At 54.6% G+C, this 19,579-nt stretch overlaps 9 protein-coding genes across 9 annotated transcripts, besides 6 other annotated features; 5 read left to right on the top strand and 4 right to left on the bottom strand.

Annotated features, from left to right (window-relative positions):
- Positions 1 to 143: 143 nt before the first annotated feature.
- Positions 144 to 1,840, bottom strand: ACLA_019160 (endo-beta-1,2-glucanase; the record flags this gene model as incomplete). Its single annotated transcript, XM_001268636.1, has 7 exons — positions 144 to 254; positions 337 to 509; positions 610 to 881; positions 967 to 1,036; positions 1,110 to 1,377; positions 1,462 to 1,585; positions 1,647 to 1,840. 7 exons carry the CDS (start codon positions 1,838 to 1,840, stop codon positions 144 to 146), a joined length of 1,212 nt encoding a protein of 403 aa, XP_001268637.1.
- A 651-nt stretch (positions 1,841 to 2,491) lies between these two features.
- ACLA_019170 (transcription factor domain-containing protein) lies at positions 2,492 to 4,269 on the top strand (the record flags this gene model as incomplete). Its single annotated transcript, XM_001268637.1, has 2 exons — positions 2,492 to 2,566; positions 2,617 to 4,269. 2 exons carry the CDS (start codon positions 2,492 to 2,494, stop codon positions 4,267 to 4,269), a joined length of 1,728 nt encoding a protein of 575 aa, XP_001268638.1.
- Positions 4,270 to 4,627: 358 nt separating this feature from the next.
- ACLA_019180 (glycoside hydrolase family 1 protein) lies at positions 4,628 to 6,263 on the bottom strand (the record flags this gene model as incomplete). The annotated part of the gene is made up of 4 exons (XM_001268638.1): positions 4,628 to 4,767; positions 4,822 to 5,318; positions 5,380 to 5,666; positions 5,730 to 6,263. The coding sequence occupies 4 exons, from the start codon at positions 6,261 to 6,263 to the stop codon at positions 4,628 to 4,630; spliced, it is 1,458 nt and encodes a 485-aa protein (XP_001268639.1).
- Positions 6,264 to 6,890: 627 nt separating this feature from the next.
- ACLA_019190 (putative MFS hexose transporter) lies at positions 6,891 to 8,493 on the top strand (the record flags this gene model as incomplete). The annotated part of the gene is made up of 2 exons (XM_001268639.1): positions 6,891 to 7,043; positions 7,105 to 8,493. 2 exons carry the CDS (start codon positions 6,891 to 6,893, stop codon positions 8,491 to 8,493), a joined length of 1,542 nt encoding a protein of 513 aa, XP_001268640.1.
- A 290-nt stretch (positions 8,494 to 8,783) lies between these two features.
- Positions 8,784 to 8,831: a microsatellite.
- Positions 8,795 to 8,830: a microsatellite.
- Positions 8,832 to 8,989: 158 nt separating the features above from the next.
- Positions 8,990 to 11,334, top strand: ACLA_019200 (molybdopterin cofactor biosynthetic protein; the record flags this gene model as incomplete). The annotated part of the gene is made up of 2 exons (XM_001268640.1): positions 8,990 to 10,319; positions 10,568 to 11,334. The coding sequence occupies 2 exons, from the start codon at positions 8,990 to 8,992 to the stop codon at positions 11,332 to 11,334; spliced, it is 2,097 nt and encodes a 698-aa protein (XP_001268641.1).
- Positions 10,338 to 10,359: a microsatellite.
- A 72-nt stretch (positions 11,335 to 11,406) lies between the features above and the next one.
- ACLA_019210 (alpha/beta hydrolase) lies at positions 11,407 to 12,363 on the bottom strand (the record flags this gene model as incomplete). The annotated part of the gene is made up of 1 exon (XM_001268641.1): positions 11,407 to 12,363. The coding sequence occupies one exon, from the start codon at positions 12,361 to 12,363 to the stop codon at positions 11,407 to 11,409; it is 957 nt and encodes a 318-aa protein (XP_001268642.1).
- A 754-nt stretch (positions 12,364 to 13,117) lies between these two features.
- Positions 13,118 to 13,141: a microsatellite.
- Positions 13,142 to 13,225: 84 nt separating this feature from the next.
- ACLA_019220 (putative potassium transporter) lies at positions 13,226 to 15,739 on the top strand (the record flags this gene model as incomplete). Its single annotated transcript, XM_001268642.1, has 9 exons — positions 13,226 to 13,232; positions 13,298 to 13,515; positions 13,568 to 14,400; positions 14,454 to 14,619; positions 14,668 to 14,836; positions 14,897 to 14,965; positions 15,019 to 15,029; positions 15,090 to 15,124; positions 15,172 to 15,739. 9 exons carry the CDS (start codon positions 13,226 to 13,228, stop codon positions 15,737 to 15,739), a joined length of 2,076 nt encoding a protein of 691 aa, XP_001268643.1.
- A 394-nt stretch (positions 15,740 to 16,133) lies between these two features.
- ACLA_019230 (mRNA-binding ribosome synthesis protein NOC2) lies at positions 16,134 to 18,491 on the bottom strand (the record flags this gene model as incomplete). The annotated part of the gene is made up of 1 exon (XM_001268643.1): positions 16,134 to 18,491. One exon carries the CDS (start codon positions 18,489 to 18,491, stop codon positions 16,134 to 16,136), a length of 2,358 nt encoding a protein of 785 aa, XP_001268644.1.
- Positions 16,150 to 16,195: a microsatellite.
- Positions 16,153 to 16,198: a microsatellite.
- Positions 18,492 to 18,714: 223 nt separating the features above from the next.
- ACLA_019240 (ESCRT-I subunit protein VPS28) lies at positions 18,715 to 19,561 on the top strand (the record flags this gene model as incomplete). The annotated part of the gene is made up of 3 exons (XM_001268644.1): positions 18,715 to 18,804; positions 18,865 to 19,101; positions 19,154 to 19,561. The coding sequence occupies 3 exons, from the start codon at positions 18,715 to 18,717 to the stop codon at positions 19,559 to 19,561; spliced, it is 735 nt and encodes a 244-aa protein (XP_001268645.1).
- Positions 19,562 to 19,579: the final 18 nt, after the last annotated feature.

Genomic DNA, 19,579 nt, shown 5'->3' on the forward strand with positions numbered 1-19,579 from the left:
CCTGTCCCACTCTCTTGAGATGGTCATTCGGCAGATAGTTCATCTAAATCAAAACATTCCATATATCCAACCACAGCAGCAAGCCTATATACAACACCCAACCATACCACCCGACAGATATCAATGATATCAACGATCAACGATCACCGACACGACGTGAAATCCTGCAGCCCGGTATCAGGCACGTCATCCCTCGGCAGACACAGGGGGACATCTTCGCCCTTGAGCTCGGTAAAGACAGCCACGTATGCTTCCTTTCGCGGGCATTAGCAAAAAAACCATCCACCAAACAACATATCGAGCAAGGAAGAGAGCGAGGAAGATGGAATTACATACCTCGATACTATTGACGAATTCCTCATAGATCCCATCCGCCTTCATCTTCTGCCGCACCAGATCCGTCACTCCGCCCAGGATCGCCGTGACGGTGGTGATCTTGCTGTCCCAGGTGACGAGCGCGGAGACGCCCTTTCCGTCGACGCGGGTGCCTTCGGTGCTACCGTATGGATCTAAGGATGTTTCACGGTTTACATGTCAGACCCTCTGAATTTGGTGGATGATGGCTCGGGAAGAGAAATGGGGACAGGAGAAAGAGAGCATAGTGCATACTCTGCATCTTCTTAGCGACAACCATGTTCCTCCACCAGGCCAGCCCGACCGCTTTGTCGACGAGGACTGTCGGGTAGACGCCGTAGGGCGTGACGACGTCGCGTTCCTGCTTGGACAGAAACGAGATCGACGGGATGCCCGTGTTGGAGATGTAGCCTGTGACGTGGCCGGTTGCCGGGTCGGTGATGTTGTTGATGGAGGCGAAGAGGCCCGGGACGTTGGTGAGGACGGCGTTGCAGGTTCGGACGCGCTCGGCGTTTTTGAACACGCGGCTGGATAAGGTGGGTTAGTATATTATTTTACATTTTTATTACTATCTAGGATCTGGTGGGGAGAGATGTTGGGGAGGGAACTTACCGCACGATGTCGACGTCGTAGTACGGCATTTCCAATGCCTTCCATTGCTCGTGGCTTGAGAACCAGTACCCTTTACCCCCAGCTATTAGCCGATGACGATGCCATTCTACGGACGCAGTATACTGCGGAGGACAGATACACACCCTTTTGCACGGTGATGGGTCCGATGTTCCCCATGTGGTAATCGACGCTCACGAGCTGGGGTTTCTTCGCAGCCCAGATCGCCGCGACGTCGGCGTCGGACAGCCCACCGAAGAACTGAAGCCAGAAGGTGAAGAGCTCGCCTTCGTAGGGATCGTTGAGCCGGCCGGTGCCTTCGCAGGCGTATCCCTGGTCAGGGTGGTCGACGGGCAGAGACTGGTTCTTGATGCTTGACACCGCGCACACTTGGCCGTTTCCTTTGTAGAAGATCTGGGACGAGTAGAATCGATCGAGTTAGCCCCGACTGAGTCACGCAGAGAGATACAGAGCGAGACGGGATGGATTCTATTTCACCTTGGCCGCGGTCGTCTTGGTGTAGTCCATCCAGTTCTGCCACCGGCTGGCCAACTTGGCATGGGCGGGGCTGCCGGTATTTTCTAAGGCTTGGATGAAGCCATAGACGGCCCAGAAAAGCTCACTATTTGGCGATTAGCCCGGACAACAGAGAGCGGTTTTGGACTTGGCATTGGATAGTATACCCATTGTCCAGCGCAGGAACCCGGTTGTTCCAGTCCGATGTCGGCGTGATGTCCTTGGAGGTGGACGTGAACCAGGGCAGCGAGCCCCCAAATCCAGGATACGTCTCGTTGAACTTCAAGTACGTCTGCAGTTTCGTTTGCATAATGGAGACGGCCAATTCTGGTGCAGCTGCTGGGTTCCCGGTCATGCGCATGTTGATGGAAATAGGTCAATGAAATTTTACTATTGGGAGTTATTGAATAGATGCGGTGTCTATTTATTTCCTCTTATATATATATATATATATTTAATTTCTCCCTCTGGGATGACAAGACCGAGTCTTTTCCATGCAGATCAACAGCCCCGGATTTCTGCCTCCACGCGGAGAAACTTGCATTGCAGATCTACGGGGGAATACTGGAAGGATGATGGATATAGACTGTGGAGTTTATTTAACAAAATGAGAACGGCAGAAAGGATGATAGTTTAAGTCGCTGGTTTGATTAACGGATTCATTTATTATTATTCAGGTCGGTCTACACAGTATACATATCGGAGTATCCCTGATCTTAAGCACTAAGCGAGGCCCAGTATTTCTCCGACCGGCGGAGATTCTGGGGGTGTACCTGTACACTGCAGGTAGTAGGTACTAGGTACACTGTTGACTGTACAGACTACCGAGGAGAAATGAATGAAGATACTCCGAAGATCAAACAACCCACAGACCACGTGCATCCGGCACGTGCTCTTATCCAAACAATCAACGATGAATCGATGATCCATCCTTTTCTTCCATCGCCTCAGTTTCTCCATTTCTCCTGCTCCATAATATTACTCCTTTCTCAACCTCATATTTTATCCGAATATGACAACCGCGACCCGCTTGGCTGCCAGGGCTTGTGATCGCTGCAGACGAAGGAAGGCCAAGGTAAGCCATCCAGTGAGTGTACAATGCACATGAGCTTAGGTTGACTGAGAAAATCCAACCAGTGCGACGGAGGTTCGCCATTGTCTACTTGTACAAGCTGCCGACGTTCCGGCCAGAGATGTACCTTTGATCTGCCTGTTGCCAGAAGAGGACCGAAAAGCAACAAAACTCGGCGGCACACATTACCTGCCCCTCATGATGCAGCACCGCCATGTACGCTCCACCCAGGCCCGCCTGCGATAACTAGCACCAGTACCACCCTGCAATTCTCCGCTGCCTCTCCTGTCTCTGGCCCTATCATGCCCCTGGATCCCCGCACTCCGAGATTAAGCACCCTGGCAAGCTCCCCATCGTGGGACACTAGCCTGGTAGACCCGGCATTGTCGCCTCCGAGAGAGCAGCCACCGTTGTCATCATTGCAGCGATGGCATCAACTCGCTCGCGCCCTTCAGCTACGCGATCCATCGGCGGATCTTGAGCGGACGGTGAATCGGTGTTTTGATTTGTTCTTCGAGTACCTGTTTCCCCTGATTCCGTTGGTCCACGAGCCAAGTCTCCGGGATGGCTTGCGCTTCTTCGTGACCCAAGCAACGGGATGCAGTATTGGCACCACCGGCCCCGAACTTTGGTCATCGTTTGTTCGAGGCAACCCTATAGGTGCGGACGGCATCCTCGACCGGGCAAACAGTCTCAAATACCCCGAACTATGGCCGGATGCTACCTTCACACTGATCACCGCCGTCTGCGCGGAAGCGGCGTTTCTCTTGCCCCAGGAGATATTCCCCGAAGGGGAAAGGATTGCGGACTTATTCCTCAAAGCTTCTCGTAGCTGCTTGCACGGGTACCTGGAGGTGGACTTGGAGTATCCGAACGCGAACTCTGTGGCTATTCGATATTTCCATTCCAACTGCTTGCATGCGGCCGGGAAGCCTCGATTCTCGTGGCATATCTTCGGGGAAGCAACCCGCCTAGCGCAGGTCATGCAGATGCATGATGAGATGTCGTTGCAGGGTCTATCCCCGGTAGAGGCCGAGCTGCGTCGAAGGGCCTTCTGGATTGTCTATATCGGTGATAAATCAGCAGCTATCCTGAACAATCGTCCTATTACCATCCACAAATTCTCCTTTGACACTGGTATTACCACTGCCTACCCTGCAGGCATTGAGGATGTTGCCGGAGTATCCCCAGCCAGCGTTGAAGTAGATTTGCCGATGCGGATGAGCTTCATCGCAGGGTTCAACGCGAACTTACGCCTGTGGCAGACAGCCTCGGATCTAATACTTGAGATGCGACTCGTGGACAGCCAGAAGGAGGCCGGCCTTCTCACCCCGCGGCTTCTGACCGTAGATGAACGACATCGCCTTGGTAATCTATATGTCTTGTTCATAACCTCGCTGGATAAACTCCCGCAATGCCTACAAACAGATACTTTACTGACGCAAGTGGGCGAGAACACCAATGACCGTCGCCAAAAACAGTATGTCATCCAATGGGCAAACCTCCATGTTTCACTCCATTGTTTGCGGTTGGTCATCACGCAAAAATTGGAAGAGATGGGCTACTTTGCCTCGGACGCCGAACATCCTGACATGTCGCTACTGAGGAAGACGGAGATTGCCCGCGACATGCTACGCGTGATACGAGAAGCTCCCTTTTGGTCGCTCCAGGTGAACGGCGAGCCATGTGTATGTATTAGCAGTCCTTCATATATCTGATTGCTTGCTAACTCCTCACAGGTGGAGAAAATCCGTTTGATTGGCGCCAGCCTGCTGAAAATCATCGACCAGTATGAGGCTTCTCCCCTGTCAGCACGTGCACGTACCGATCTTTCTGTCCTTTTGGATATCCTCACCCGACTCGACTCCAAGGCCTCGGACACGCTTCGCCGGCCTTCGTGAACGAAGTACATGCAGGATTGATCCCATCATGCCCTGTGTGACACGGTGTCTTCTATATCGGCCGGTCAACGTATATCGCGCATACAACGCAAAGGATTAATAGTCTATTGCGCCCCTGAGAACAAACATCACCCATTATACCCAGGGCTTCGCTTGGGGGCACGTCAGAAGTAGGCTATGCTCGCGACGGATCAGCACCGATTCGTTCTTCAAAGATGCGCTTCAGAGACAGCGCAGATTGCTTTGGCGTTCTCTCAAGCGTCTCATAGTTTGTGAATGTCACGCCGAATCGCACCCCGTAGCCGTCGGACCATTCTAAGGACGCCATATCAGTTACCGCTAACAATCCAGAAATTCCTCGAGACTTACCCAGATTATCCAGCAATGACCATGCAAAATAGCCCCGAATATCAGCTTTGTCTTCCGCGTTGGACACGCCCACCGCTTCCAGATGCTCCTCAAAATAGCGAAGTCGGTATGTATCCTTGACTGCCTCCTCGCAAGTCATGCGGTCTTCTCCAGGGCACGGACAGCCATTCTCGGTGATATAGATTGGCTTTCCATATAGGCGATATACTCTTGTAAGGTGCTTGCGGAACTTGTCCGGGCACGAGCGAAGCCAGTGGACTCCGCTCGGTTCGCCTACGGGCAGTCCTTGATTATTTTCTTGGCACTCGTCCACATTACCGATGTAGTCTGTCTCTGGAGCCGGCTCGTCACGGTGGCGAGCGTATTGGGATGTATAGTAGTTCATGCCATAGAAATCGAGCTCTGCCTCGCGAAGCATTGCAAAGTCTGAGGGGGAGAAACCAGGCAGGCGATCTCCAAGCTGTTCGCGCATGCAGGCAGGGTAGTCCTGAGCCAAGCTGCAGATGATCGTTAGCTGAGAGCATGGTAAGGATGCATGTTGGGTGGGAGTGGACTGACAAAATTGGATCAGCAAACCAGCCAATGTGGAACTGCATGCGGCGCTCTGCGGCGGCTCGATCCCGCTCGTCTTGAGCATCCCAGGGCTCATAGTAGTCGCCGTTCAGCGAGATGCCGATCTGGCCCTGCTGGGATTGACGAAACTCCCTGTTATACAAGGCAGCTGCACGCGCGTGGCTCATGATGAGGGCTTTGCCCACAATCCAAGGCTCAGTGGCCGTGTTGCCCTCGGTCGACTGAGGATTGGTACTGCTTCTGCCAGGGGCATTGCCACCTGTTGCATATCCCTGAATAGGCAGTTAGTTAAATCTATTGAAGCTACGCCGAAGCTCTGAGAGGGATGGACTCACAAAGATGGACACAATCCAGGGTTCGTTGAGCGTGATCCAATGCTTGACTCGGTCACCGAATCGCTCATAGCAGACCCGGGCGTATCTCTCAAAGTCCTTCTGGGATTCCTCGACGTCCAGCCATCCACCGTACCGATCATGCAGCTCCTGTGGCAGATCCCAGTGATACAGTGTGACCCACGGAGTAATGCCTCTTTCCAGCAGAGAGTCAATGAGCCTATTGTAAAACGCGATGCCAGCCTCATTGACAGGGTCGTCCCGTCCGCCCCGCGGGATGATTCGCGACCAGGCGATGGAGAACCTGTATTCTTTTGCACCGTATCTGGTGAGCAGGTCGAAGTCCTCCTCGTACCGATGGTAGTGATCACACGCCACATCACCATTGGCACCCTTGGTCCGCGAAGGCTCCAGATGGCAGAATGTGTCCCAGATGGACTGCCCACGTCCATCTTCGTGAACAGCACCTTCGATCTGGTAGGCAGCTGTTGCGAACCCCCATTTGAAGGTAGAGGGAAGAGGGGTAACCGACGGCATGACGAGTCAGATGGAACTCAGAGGCTCTGGCCTGAGGTCGAGAAACAAAACCGGCAATGGATGATTCAGGGAAAGGCTATGGGACCGCCACAGACCGCGCGAGCGAGAGAAAACAACTTATACTTTTCTAGTTGAGACAGCGGAGAAACTCGCTGAGCGGGGGCCAGGATTCTTAGGGCATTCGGCGAAATGATGATCGATTCTATTTCTGAGGGCGCTCACGCAATTTCGCCGGGGGGGGGGGGGAAGAAGAATTTCTTCTCTGTCTGGGGACTTGTGGATGCTGCCGATGGAGGAGATGGTCGATTTCGCCGAAACTCTGTCCATGATTCACGATTCGACCGAGTGGTTGTTCCCCACGGGGAGAAATTTCATCGCGATGATCCTTTCCTTTGACCTCGTGGCCGGTCCCAGTTCCAGAATCACACGAGGAGAAAACTTGACTTGTGGCTTGCGCCGACTTGCTCTGTCGGATGGGTTGTGGTGTGATGGCCGGTCTCTCTGTACTATAAGAGGATACAGCTGAGCCCTTGTTTTTCGAGTTTGCCCTCCAAGCTTGTGTGGTCTTAATACTTTCAGGCTTTCGGCAAGGGCAAGCAGCCTTGGTATTATACAAACGAGTGCGCTATGGCTCCTGCTGCTGCACATGCCGCCGACGATATCCTGTCGCCAATCGATCTGGATTCCATTCCCTCTTTCTGGCGCCGCAAGAATGGCATCCTGCTCTACTTTCTGCTTACCTCGTCCCTACTGGCGAGTGCAGCGTTGGGCATTGACGGGGTGAGAGGGTGTCCCCGTCCTCTACTATGCGCGTACAATCACTAACGAGGGGCACTCGCAGTCCATGACCAATGGCATGCAGGTTTTGCAGTCCTGGCAGGACCGGTTCGGTCATCCGACCGGGTCCAGATTGGGGTTCTTCGGAGCCTCCAATGCAATCGGGGGCGTGATCCCCTTCATCTTCCTCAGCTGGATCGGCGACAAGTTCGGTCGACGCCTACCCACCGCTCTGGGCTCGGCCATCATCATCACGGGCGTTCTTATCGAGTTCTTCGCCACCTCCTTGAACATGTACATTGGAGGGAAGATCGTGCTGGGGGTGGGCTCCTCGCTTATCCAGATGGGTGCTCCGGTGCTGGTTACTGAGCTGTCTCATCCGAAAGAGCGTGTGCAGATAACCACTTTCTACAACACCTCCATTGTGCTAGGCTACGTGATTGGTGCTTGGGCGACGTTCGGTTGCTATCGGATTCAGAGCCAGTGGTCATGGAGGCTGCCCACCCTGATCCAGATCGTTCCCTCGGCCTACCAGTTCTGTCTGATCTGGTTCTGCCCAGAATCTCCTCGATGGTTGATCGCCAAGGGTCGGTCGCAGGAAGCCCGCGAGATCCTGGTCAAATACCATGGGGAGTGCGACCCCAACTCCGAGCTGGTCAACTTCGAATGCGCCGAGATCCAGCAGGCCATCGCCAAGGAGGCAGAAAACAACATGACCTGGAAGGATTTCTTTTCGTCCGTACCCAACCTCAAGCGGATATTTCTCTGCTTCGCTACTGCCGTCTTCAGCCAGAGCTCGGGTAACCTCCTTGTCTCCAACTACCTGACGCAGATTCTGGAGGATACGGGCCTGAAAACCGAGTTTGAGATTACACTGGTCAACGGCATGGTCACACTGTGGCAGTACATCGTTGCGATCACGGTGACCCTGCTGATCGACCGGTTCCGACGCCGCTTCTTCTTCTTGACGGGCTCCGGCGGCGTGCTGGCCACCTTCATCGTGTGGACGATCGCGGCGCAGCGCTACCTGGAGACCAACTCGCTGGCCGCGGGCCGTCTCGTGCTCGCCTGTATCTTCGTTTTCCAGGCCTTCTACACTCTCGCCTGGACGAATCTGATCGTCACCTATCCGCTGGAGATCGTGACGTATCAGATGCGCGCGAAGACCTGGGCGTTCGTCCTGCTCACCATCCAGGTGGCGTCGATTTTCGGCGGGTACGTCAACCCCATCGGGCTGAAGAACATCGGGTGGAAGTTCTATATCTACTACTGCGTGTGGGTGGCGATTGTCTTTGCGGTCGTCTATTTCTGCTTCGTGGAGACTGCTGGGCCAACGCTGGAGGAATTGACGTACCTCTTCGAGGGTCGGGATGAGAAGATGCAGCTGGCACAGAAGATTGAAGAGAATAAGCAGGAGGTTCATGTGTCCGAGCATGTAGAGAAGCTCGCCTAGACTGCAGTTGTAGTATATATTACTAGATGTTGGTCATGATCATGGATGTGTGCCCTCGTTTCCATATGTTGATACTTTGACCACCATCACCACCACCACCGTACAATGGTGTATCCGTACACACCCAGTTCTCGACAGGTCCGTCTTAAAGCGGGTCAACATTTTCTCTCTCTTCGATTCATTTACACCTCACAGAAAAGAAAAAAGAAGAAGAAAAAGATCGACTGCTAGATAGGTCATGATATCACGCATCAGTCATGGTGGTGACTAATATTCCGCGGAGTTGGAGACTTTCTTTCTTTCTCTCTCTCTCTCTCTCTCTCTCTCTGACTCTCTCTTGATAAGCACCACCACCACCAACCACCATGGGGACTCTAGCCTAAAACCACCGTGTTCTTCTTACCTCTCATTTCTCTTCCCTTTCCTGGATGAAGTATACCATCTACCTGACGAGAATCCCTTCAAGGTCTCCGTACTGTAGGATCTCTTCATCAGGATGACCGAGTCTCTTCTTCGCATGCGGGGAGCCCTGCGGTTCTCTCCCCGCAGCCATCGCTGTATTGCAACCAGCCACGCTCGCCGTCGTTTGAACAGTACAGATGCTGCAGTGACCAGCTATAGAAGCGAACCGAGCTCAGCACCCACACATCCTCCTACTCCCGATCCACTCCCTCCCTCGAAACCCTTATCGCCACGATGGTCCGCGCTGCGGTCCGCAAAGCCCTTCTCCGAGTTCCTCACCGACACCTTCAACCGCCAACATGACTACCTCCGCATCAGCGTGACCGAGCGCTGCAACCTCCGTTGTTTATACTGCATGCCCGAGGAAGGGATACCGCTGTCCGCGCCCGCGCGGCTGCTCACCTCCCCGGAGATCGTCTACCTGTCCTCGCTGTTCGTCTCGCAGGGGGTCACCAAGATCCGGCTGACGGGCGGCGAGCCGACGGTGCGCAAGGACATCGTGCCGCTGATGCAGTCGATCGGCGCGCTGCGGCGTAACGGCCTGCGCGAGCTGTGTCTGACCACGAACGGGATCTCGTTGCACCGCAAGCTGGAGCCGATGGTCGAGGCGGGCTTGACGGGCGTGAATCTCAGCCTGGATACGCTGGATCCGTTCCAGTTCCAGATCATGACGCGGCGGAAGGGGTTCGAGGCGGTGATGCGGAGCGTGGAGCGGATACTGGCGCTGAATAAGGCTGGCGCGGGGATCAAGTTGAAGATCAACTGCGTGGTGATGCGCGGGGTCAACGATCGGGAGATCATCCCGTTCGTGGAGATGGGGCGGGACAGCCCCGTCGGGGTGCGCTTCATCGAGTACATGCCCTTCGACGGGAACAAGTGGAGCCAGGGGAAGATGTTCTCGTACCAGGAGATGCTGGCGGTGATCCGGGCGAAGTACCCGACGCTGGAGAAGGTGGCCGGCCACAAGAACGATACGAGCAAGACGTATCAGGTTCCCGGGTTCCAAGGCCGCGTCGGGTTCATCACGAGCATGACGCATAATTTCTGCGGGTCCTGCAATCGGCTCCGCATCACCAGCGATGGCAACCTGAAAGTCTGCTTGTTCGGCAATACGGAGGTGTCGCTGCGAGATATCATCCGGAAGGAGAACGATGGGCAGCCGATCGACGAGGCCGCGCTGAAGGAGCTGCGGCTGCTTGAGGCTGCGGAGGCTGCCGCGCGCGTCCACGACGAGGGTGGCGTGGTCGACCAGAGGGAACAGGCGCTCCTCGACATCATCGGAATGGCCGTCAAGCGCAAGAAGGCCAAACATGCCGGAATGGGTACATTGGAGAATATGAAGAACCGGCCAATGATACTTATTGGTGGGTAGACGCGACTGATTTTTTTTTTTTTTTTTTTTTTGGGGGGGGGGTTCTTTCTTTTCTTTTCTATACCCGGCTCGTGTAGCCACGGATCTTTGGGTTTTATGATTTACGACAGGAAGAACTTGCGGATTGCAGATTTTGGGTGGCGTTGGGCAATATCGCATGGCAATGTTGATAAGCATCTTGGTTTTGGATACACAAGACTGTACTTGATCACCATTGATACTGATAGACGAGGGTTCTAGATAGTGCACATGTCAGAAATACGAACACTTCAAGCAACTCGAGACTCCCTAGAATGAGCCCAGCCAGCGTGCCGCTTCATCTTCTTCCTGCGTCCCCGTCCCCGTCCCCAACTTCCATCTTCCAAACCCGTCACTACCACCGCGAGCGTAGCACCACCAATCCTCAACCCTCCCCGTCCAACCCCAGAGAAGAAGAGGAAACCACCCGCTCTCTCCCGACCACCTCGGACCCGGAACTCCCGCACCTCACCGCCAGCCAAACAGTGCACATGACCCAAATCACCGAGAAACCCGTCACCGCGCGCACCGCCACAGCCAGCTGCCTCGTCTCCTTCTCCAACGCGCGGCCATACGATCTCCTCCGCGAGGGGCGCGGCACCCACAAGGGCGACGTGTTCAGCGTCGCGCGCATCGCCGGGATCATGGCGGCGAAGAAGACGCCCGACCTCATCCCGCTGTGCCATCCGAGCATCGGGATTACAGGCGTGGAGGTGGACGTGAAGCTGGTGGAGCCTGCGTCTGGTGAACCTGAGGAGAGGCGACAGCGACACGGGGCTATGCGGGTGATGGCGACAGTGAGTTGTCTGGGTCGCACGGGGGTGGAGATGGAGGCGATGACGGCGACGGTGGCGGCTGCGTTGACGGTGTATGATATGCTGAAGGCCGTGGATAAGGGGATGGTTATTGGGGGGGTGCAGTTGTTGGAGAAGAAGGGGGGGAAGAGTGGGCATTGGGTGCGGGCGAGGGAGGTCAAGGACCAGCCTTGATGTCGATAGACGGGTTCAAGTAAGACAAGTGAACAAGTAGAATCATTGTCTGTACCGAGCCCATCGGGTATCTCATACCGACTCCTCAACCGCCTCCACCACGGCAAACCCGACCTTCTCCTGTAAGAAGCGCATCGCATCGTCGATCTCGTCTGGCACTTTATACCAGTGTCCGAAATCCTCATATGGCTTCCACGTCACATCCATTCCGAACCCGTCCGATAGAGTGGCCGCCATCCGCCGTCCCAGGTCTACCGACACTTTTGCATCTGCAGCCCCATGGCCTAGGAATACTGGTGTTTTCAAGAACGCAGTCTCCGAGTCCTCGGCGTCGGACGGGATCGCTGGCATACCGAGAATATCCCGGATATGATTGACTGCCTGGACATGCGCGGGGACGTCGTCGCCATCGGCATCGCGGGCAAACGGGTCATCCTCGTCATCTTCAGCCTCAGAGTCCGACTCCCCTGCGCTCATCTTCAATACCCCAGCAATCTCCCCTTCAAACGGCAACCACCCGCTCATCCCCACGAACCCCCCAAGCCGCCTCCCCTGCCCCTCCTCTCCCCCAGAAAGCCATCCCCCCAGAAGACAGAACACCGACGCCGCACACCCCTGACTCAACCCGCCCAGCACAACTCGCAGATACGCCTCCCCGACAGCCAGACCCGTCGCCGTCGACAAGAGCCCCGCCTCGGCATCGACCAACTGCCGCAGAAACTCGCTGCTCTCCTGCAGGCCGTCCAGCTGCAGCTCAGTGCGCGTGTTGGGGTCCTCGAGCGAGTAGTTGTCGAACCACTGGTTGATCGGGATGCGCTTGAGGACTGTTGAGCGCCGCTTCCGCGCGGTGGGGAAGATGAATCGGGTCGTGGGCAGGCGCTTGGCGAGGCCGGTTGAGTCGAGGAAGACGCGGCCGAAGCGCTCGCTGTTGCTGCCGCGGCCGTGCAGGAGGATGAGGGTATGGGTGTGTTGGTCTTGATGTAGAGGGGGGATGATGAGAGGAGGGGGGTAGGGCTTGGAAGATGGCATGATGGTTGGATTTGGGAGGATAGGTAGATATAGTGAAAAAGATGGGTAGGAGGTGGAGATGAAGAGCGCTATCTAGACAGAACTATATACAGAAGCCAGTACGTGAGCTCGTTATTAGTGCACGAAGCGCTGAACCCCTACACTCACTGACTGTCCTAGGATTATCCCACAGTAAGGTAGTAGATGAGGCTCTGAGGCCGTTGAAGCTTAATATCAGCTTGGGCCAATGGGCTGGCAGAGACTCGAGAGGAGATCACACTAGCTCAATGATGGCAAAGCGTCCATTCATTTCATCCATTTCTTGTTCGTTTTCGTTTGGCCTTTTTTTTTGCTCTTTTTTCTCCCTCCATCCACCATCACTATACAGATTATCAAGAGCAACCGCTGAAATGGAATAACACACGTTTTGCACCGTTTCCCCAACACCAATTCTAATTGAAACACACATCCAATTCGTCTGTGTCTCCAGAATCCTCGCAATCTTCCCAATTCCTACTGCCTGATACTGATCCCCCAACGCCTCTCACGCTCTTCGATCTATATCCCCTCTTCCAACAAGACCTCTTTCAACCCAGAAACCCACGATTCAAAGCAATGGACTATCGAACACGACTACGGGCCTTTCAATTTACAACAGAATTTTTCCAAGATCCTTGTTGTGGTTAGCGGTGTGCGCTGCCAGCAAGAGATTGAAGCACCAGTGGAGCGTGGCTTCGCAGCTTCAGTTTTTTCACAACACAGAAAGAAGATAGTGTTTTTTTTTTTTTTTTCTTTTTTTAATCGGAGAGTACGGCCGCGGTTGGCGGACTGTTCCGCATCGCATTGTTAAAAATTGACTGGTTCATCCCAGAGGCCTGTCGAGATGATTGGTATGTTCGCTCGCTGTCTCAGATCCTGCCAAGTATAGCTGCTGATAGGATATCCTCATACATAGTTCGACTTCGACGGACCTGGGTTCAGCCCCTTGGTCGATGCATCACGGCGGTGCTCCCACCGTTCAATTTCCTGACGCTCCATTACGCTTACTTTATCGCCACCCCGTTGATTTGCAGCATCATCTTCTGGGGTGCGGCCACTCCTTCGCGGAGTATCGATTATGCCGATGCTCTATTCATGTGTGTCAGCGCGATGACCGGGGCTGGGTTGAACACGGTAGGTGCTGACTACCAAGTCGAGGCCGGGAGGGTCTTTCTAATGTCTCTAGGTGGATCTCTCGTCCCTCAATACCTTCCAGCAGTCCATCCTATTTGCGCTGCTGATACTTGGACACGTCATCTTAATTTCGATCACCGTCCTTCTTGTTCGCAAGAGAGCGTTCCAGCTTAAAATCAAGAGTTTTTCAGACGAGTGTGTGCGGAAGGGTTTCTTCCGACATGCTTCCAAGCCTGGTGCTTCCAATGAAGGAGCAGATAATACCCATGATTTGCAAACGAGGGAGGTCCATGAAACTGCGGGCACGAAGGCCTTCGACGCAGAAAGTCGCTCGGAGGAGCCCGCGCACACAACTGACGATGACCGTATCCGATGGGTCGACGACGACCAGGTCACCGTTGGTCATCCGCAGTCGCGCCATCACCACCACCATCATCGAGTCTTCCCCATGGCGGGAGTGGGTGCTCGATTAGACTTGAATAATCATCCTCGAGATGTCGCGCGAACGGTGCCCCTGGCAGACGCTGATGACGATATGACCCGCCCTGGAGGGAGCTTGAAGGGCACACAGAAATATTTCTCGTCGAGTGGGTCAATCTCGCGGAATTCCCAGTTCCACGGTCTCACGCCCGAGGAACGTGAGCAATTGGGCGGAGTAGAGTACAAGGCGGTCTCCGTTTTATCCGTCATCGTTGCCCTGTACTGGGGATTGTTCTTGATTATCGGCATCGTGGGTATGGGGGGCTGGCTAGAAGCGAACCATCCAGAAATTCCTCGGGCAAACGGCCTGTCACCGTTCTGGACAGGCGCTTTTTTCGCCGTTTCGGCCTTTGTCAACAGCGGGATGTCTCTCCTCGATGCGAACATGACTGCTCTCCAAACGAAGTACGCCGCCCTCCCTCTTCAACTTCCAGTCAATCAATGCTGATCGTTCATAGTGTATATCCGCTCCTTACAATGGGAATGTTGATTCTTGCGGGGAATACTCTGTACCCCTGCTTTTTGCGATATATCATCTGGGCTATGAGACGCCTGGTGCCAAATCACCCGTCGTGGGATACATGGAAGATCACCCTAGATTTCATTCTCGACCATCCAAGAAGGGTACGTTTGGTACTTGATTGACCCCGAACAATGACTGACAGGCAGTAGGTTTATACGAATCTTTTCCCCGTTCGCCACACATGGTATCTGCTGGGGACAATTATCATCCTGAATGGAATCGACTGGGCCGGTTTTGAGATACTTGCCATCGGCAACCGAGAGATCGAGACGCTTCCAGCAGGCTATCGGATTCTTGACGGGCTGTTCCAGGCGATAGGTTTGTGATCGATGAAAACAACACGCAGTGGTCAGATTAGCTGACAATCATCCACTCTAGCTGTGCGTTCCGGGGGTTTCTACGTTGTGACTATCTCTGAATTGCGTCAGGGTTTACTGGTTTTATATGGTAAGACTCCTAGGATCCCGATACTTGTTGATATAAATGCTAACAGTCCATAGTCCTGATGATGGTTGGTTCATCCAATTGCTACACACACCCTCTCTCGATCGTTTGCTAATGGTATGCACAGTATGTCTCGGCATTCCCAGTTCTAGTAACCATGAGGTTCGTCCACCCGTTCCGGTTTTCATGCTTCTACTAACCCCCGCCAGAAACACAAATGTCTACGAGGAGCGCTCCTTGGGCATCTACGCCTCGGATGAGACCCTCGGGCCATCTGGCGAGAAATCCCCCAGCATCGTCATGAGCCTGATACGACATCATCTTCTCGGACGACAGGATGTTTCCACCACCGAAGCATCCCGCAGCTACTTCGTCCACCAACAGCTTCGGTCCCAACCCAGCCACGACATCTGGTGGATTGCCCTGGCCGTCCTCTTTATCGCCATCGCCGAATCGTCCCATTACACCGACGACCCCATCGCGTACTCGACCTTCAACATCATTTTCGAGGTCGTCTCCGCCTACGGCTGCGTCGGGATCAGCGTCGGCTTCCCCGGCAAGAACTACTCGTTCTGCGGCTCGTGGCACACCATCAGCAAGCTGATCTTGGCTGCCGTCACCTTGAGGGGCCGTCATAGGGGTCTTCCTGTTGCGATCGACCAGGCGGTCATGCTGCCGAATGAATCGCTCGCCTGGGCGGAGGAGGAAGACGCGGTCTTGAGACGTGAGCAGACACGCGCGTATGGAAGTGAGAAGATGCCTATGGGTATAGTTTAGCCTTGCGTGGTTGGTGAAGTGGGTTGAGATGGAACATAAAAGTTTATGATTTTTTTTTTGATTTTGTTGATTCTGATTCTTGTTATCCTTGTTTGATCCGTGTCATTCTTTGTTGATTGGCTTCTATTTATTTCCTGAGTATGTACGTCTCAGTTGATAGTTGCAAATATGAGTCTACAGTACCTACCTCCTCTTGTTCTCTTAGTAGCATTTCCATGTAGACAAAGTCAATACAGGGCTGTTCGTTTAATAGGGAGGATTGGTGGACATGTTTCGAATCTTCAACTTTTATTGATATCAAAGATAACAGTACTATATCCCCAAGCGCAGGACCGTATGAATTGTAAATAGACATGTAAGAAACGAGAGGAAGGGTATCTGGAAGCATCAACATCTACTCTTCCTCTAATTCTTCTTCCTCCTCTTCTTCCTCCTCTTCTTCCTCTTCCTCTTCCTCTTCGTCGCTAGGAGATGACTCTTCGTCATCCTCTTCCTCATCCTCACTATCGCTGCGCACATCCTCCATCATCTCATCCTCATCCGCCGCCTTCTCCTCCGCGCGCCGCTTCTCCTCCTCCCGCCGTCCCTGCTCCAGAATCGCGGCCTTCTCCTCCCTCAGCTTGCGCTGCGTCTTGACGAACGCGCCCAGCGGCGTCGCCTCCCAGTCCACCTCCTTGAGGAAGGACTCGACCTCGGCGCGGTTGCGCGGCGTATACGTGACATTCAGCCGCTTCTCCTCGATCCAGCGGGCGTTGGCCTCGACCTTCTGCACGAGCAGGAGGATCATCTGGTTGACCTTGGCGTTCTTGTTGCCGCCGGAGCGGGCGCCGGCGGCCTTGAGCCAGCGTTTCAGCGCGACAACGACCGGCACCGAGAGCTCCGGGAAGGCGATGTGCTTGGTCCACAGGACGAAGAACTCGGCGAGGAGCTCGGCGACCTGCTCGCCGACGCCGTCCTGGTAGACGCGGGTGCGGAGGTAGGATTTGGGCGCGCGGATGGCGGTCGCGAAGTCGAGCTGCTTGAGCGTGCTGGACTTGGGCGGCTTGCGCATCTCGGCGGCGTTGAGCACCTCGAGCAGTGCGGGCGCGAGCGGGATGTAGGTGCCGGTGGCGCGGGAGAGGCGGAGGAGCGCGCGCGTGAGCTGGAAGCGGAGCGGGAAGTAGGTGGCGGTGGGGATGAGGCGCATGGCGCCCAGCGTGATCTGGACGACCGGGTAGATGAGCGGCCGCAGGGCGGATTGCTTGCCGGCCTTCGCTTCGACGAGGCCGTCGCAGTGCTGGGACAGGACGCGCGACCAGAAGTCGAGCGAGTGTGTGTACTGCCAGTTGTAGATGGTCTTGTAGGATTCTTTGGTGGTGTTGGTGATGCTGCTGCGCAGGTGCATCGCCAGTTGACGGATGAAGCTGAACCCGGTCGTGTACGAGATGTTCTGGTCAATGCCCCAGAGCTCGGCCGCCGAGTTCTTCATCAGATTCACGCCGCCGAGGGTGTGCATGGTTGTGTTCCGGCTGCCCTTGACGACGCCTTCGTACGTGGCCTTGAGAACGGTCTCCTTGAGCCCGGAGTCGCCGATCACCATGAGGCGACGCAGGAGAAGGAAACCCGTGATCCGGGTCGCCTCGGAAGTCGAAACATCGGCCCAAATGCCGACAATGGTCTTGATGAGGACTTTGAGGAGCTTGCGGAACTGCAGCAGGTAGGGGAGCATGGGTTCGATGGACGAGAGTGTGAGCTTCAGCGTCGACGCATCGGAAAGGTTGACGAGCAGCTGGTGGACCGACGATGTATGCGACTTGATGAGCGATGTGAGGGTCTTGAACTTCTTCGAATCCAGCGACACCTTCACCTTTCCAGAGGCGGTTTCCTTCACGGGAAGGTGGTGTGCTAACGTCTTGGGAACAGTACCCAGCGCGGTTACAAGGACCTGGTGGTACACATCGGGGTCCGAGATCGAGTATTTCTGCTCTTGCGTTTCGGCTTCGTTGATGTAGGCCGCACAGCGGAAAGCGAGCACGACTTGCCGCATGGCGCGGATCGAGTTCTGTTCCTCCATCAATTTCTGCCACTTCTTGACCATCGCGATATTGAGTGTGTTATCCACGGCTTCGGCCTCCTCGTCCTCGCCCTTTGCTGCCTTCTTCTTTTTCTTGGCGGGTCCTTCCACCTCCTCGGCCTCGCTCAGCTCGTCAACCTCCGCGAGGTCTCCATGATCACCGAAATCCAGCAGCTCTGAATCATTCTCCTTCAGATACTTGTAGAACTCAGGATCCTTCTGCTTCAGCGCTTCAAGCTGATCCTTGTGAGCCTCAAAATCATCCGCGTCACTGCTAGCCTGAGACGCCGCATCATCATCGGATGCTGCACCGTCCTCCTCCGCTCCACTGGAAGCCGTCGACGAGGCATCATCCTCTTCTGCCTGTGTGCCGTCCGAACGCTTGCGCTTGCCAATCTTCGGAGTAACGTCCTTCTTCCGCGCTTTCTTGCTCGAATCGGCGTCGGCATCTGCGATGTCGAAACCGCCGGCGAAGAAGTCGTCAACGTTCATCTCCGCGAATGCATTCTGCTTCTTCACCTCCTCGGGATCCTCCTGCTCGACATCCTCATTCTCGGCTCGGCGAGCATTGTCGGCCTTGCGTTTTTCCTTGAGATGGATCCGCTGCTTGATCTTCGCGGAGGCCTTGCGCCGCTCGAGGGTATCTTTCAAATGCTTCTTCTCGAACTTCTTCGTCGATTTCTTCTGACTTCCGGCCATTGTGCCTGTAAACTCCAATCCAACGGGAGAATGGAGTCAAAGTCTGAAAATTGGCTGTTCAGAAAGATTGGAGCCAAGAGATAGAAGGTAAAGCAGAACGAAAAAAAAATCCTGTCGGGGCAGAATATCACGCCGACCCGCCCAATCGGGTCACCGCCTTTCCCCCTCTACCAACGATCGGAGGGTCGCATTCAAGCAGTCGAAAGAGTCGAACTATCCTATCATGTACACTCAACGTCCTCTTTCGTACGCGCCTACGCCGTATAGCTACACGCCGAATCCGGCACGTTCAGCATCGATCAATCTCGATGAGGTACTCCTAGTCCCTCTGTGCCTGACTGCCGAGCTGCTGGGCTAACTGCGGCTATGTCAGGAAGTGAAACTAGCCTCCAGCTCCGCAGAGCGAGATCTTTATGAGTCGCTGGCAGAGATCTACAGCATCATCGTGACTCTTGATGGGCTCGAGAAGGCATACATCAAAGATGTGGTTACAGAGGCGGAATATACCGAGACATGCGCACGGCTACTGAAGCAGTACAAGTCTAGCTTGGGCGATGACACAGTCGCCAGGGAATTCGTCGATCTCGAAACATTCAAGCGGACATGGGGGGTAAGTGTATTTTTTCGCGGGCTCTTTTGAAGCGGTTGCTGATCTGCCTCAGCTGGAATGCCCCCGTGCCACCGAGCGTCTTCGTATCGGCCTTCCCGCAACAGTTGAGCAAGCCACCCACAGTGCGCCCGCGGCCAATGCAGGAGCAGCAGCGGGGGGACCTATTGGCGGCGCGTCAGGCAGCTTAATTCTCACGGCTACCGAAAATTTCATCACTTTCCTCGATGCTCTAAAACTGAACATGGTCTCGAAGGATGCACTTCATCCCCTTCTCTCGGAAGTCATCCAATCTGTGAACAAGGTGACCGATGGGGATTTCGATAACCGCGGCAAGATCATCCAGTGGTTGATCACGTTGAATCAGATGCGCGCGACGGAAGAACTCAGTGAAGAACAGGCCCGAGAACTCGCCTTTGACATTGAGCAGGCTTATCAGGGTTTCAAGTCAACACTTGGCTGACGGTGATGGTGTCCGCAT

The sequence above is a fragment of the Aspergillus clavatus genome, genomic scaffold, assembly GCF_000002715.2.
Source record: "Aspergillus clavatus NRRL 1 1099423829805 genomic scaffold, whole genome shotgun sequence".
Taxonomy (NCBI): domain Eukaryota; kingdom Fungi; phylum Ascomycota; class Eurotiomycetes; order Eurotiales; family Aspergillaceae; genus Aspergillus; species Aspergillus clavatus.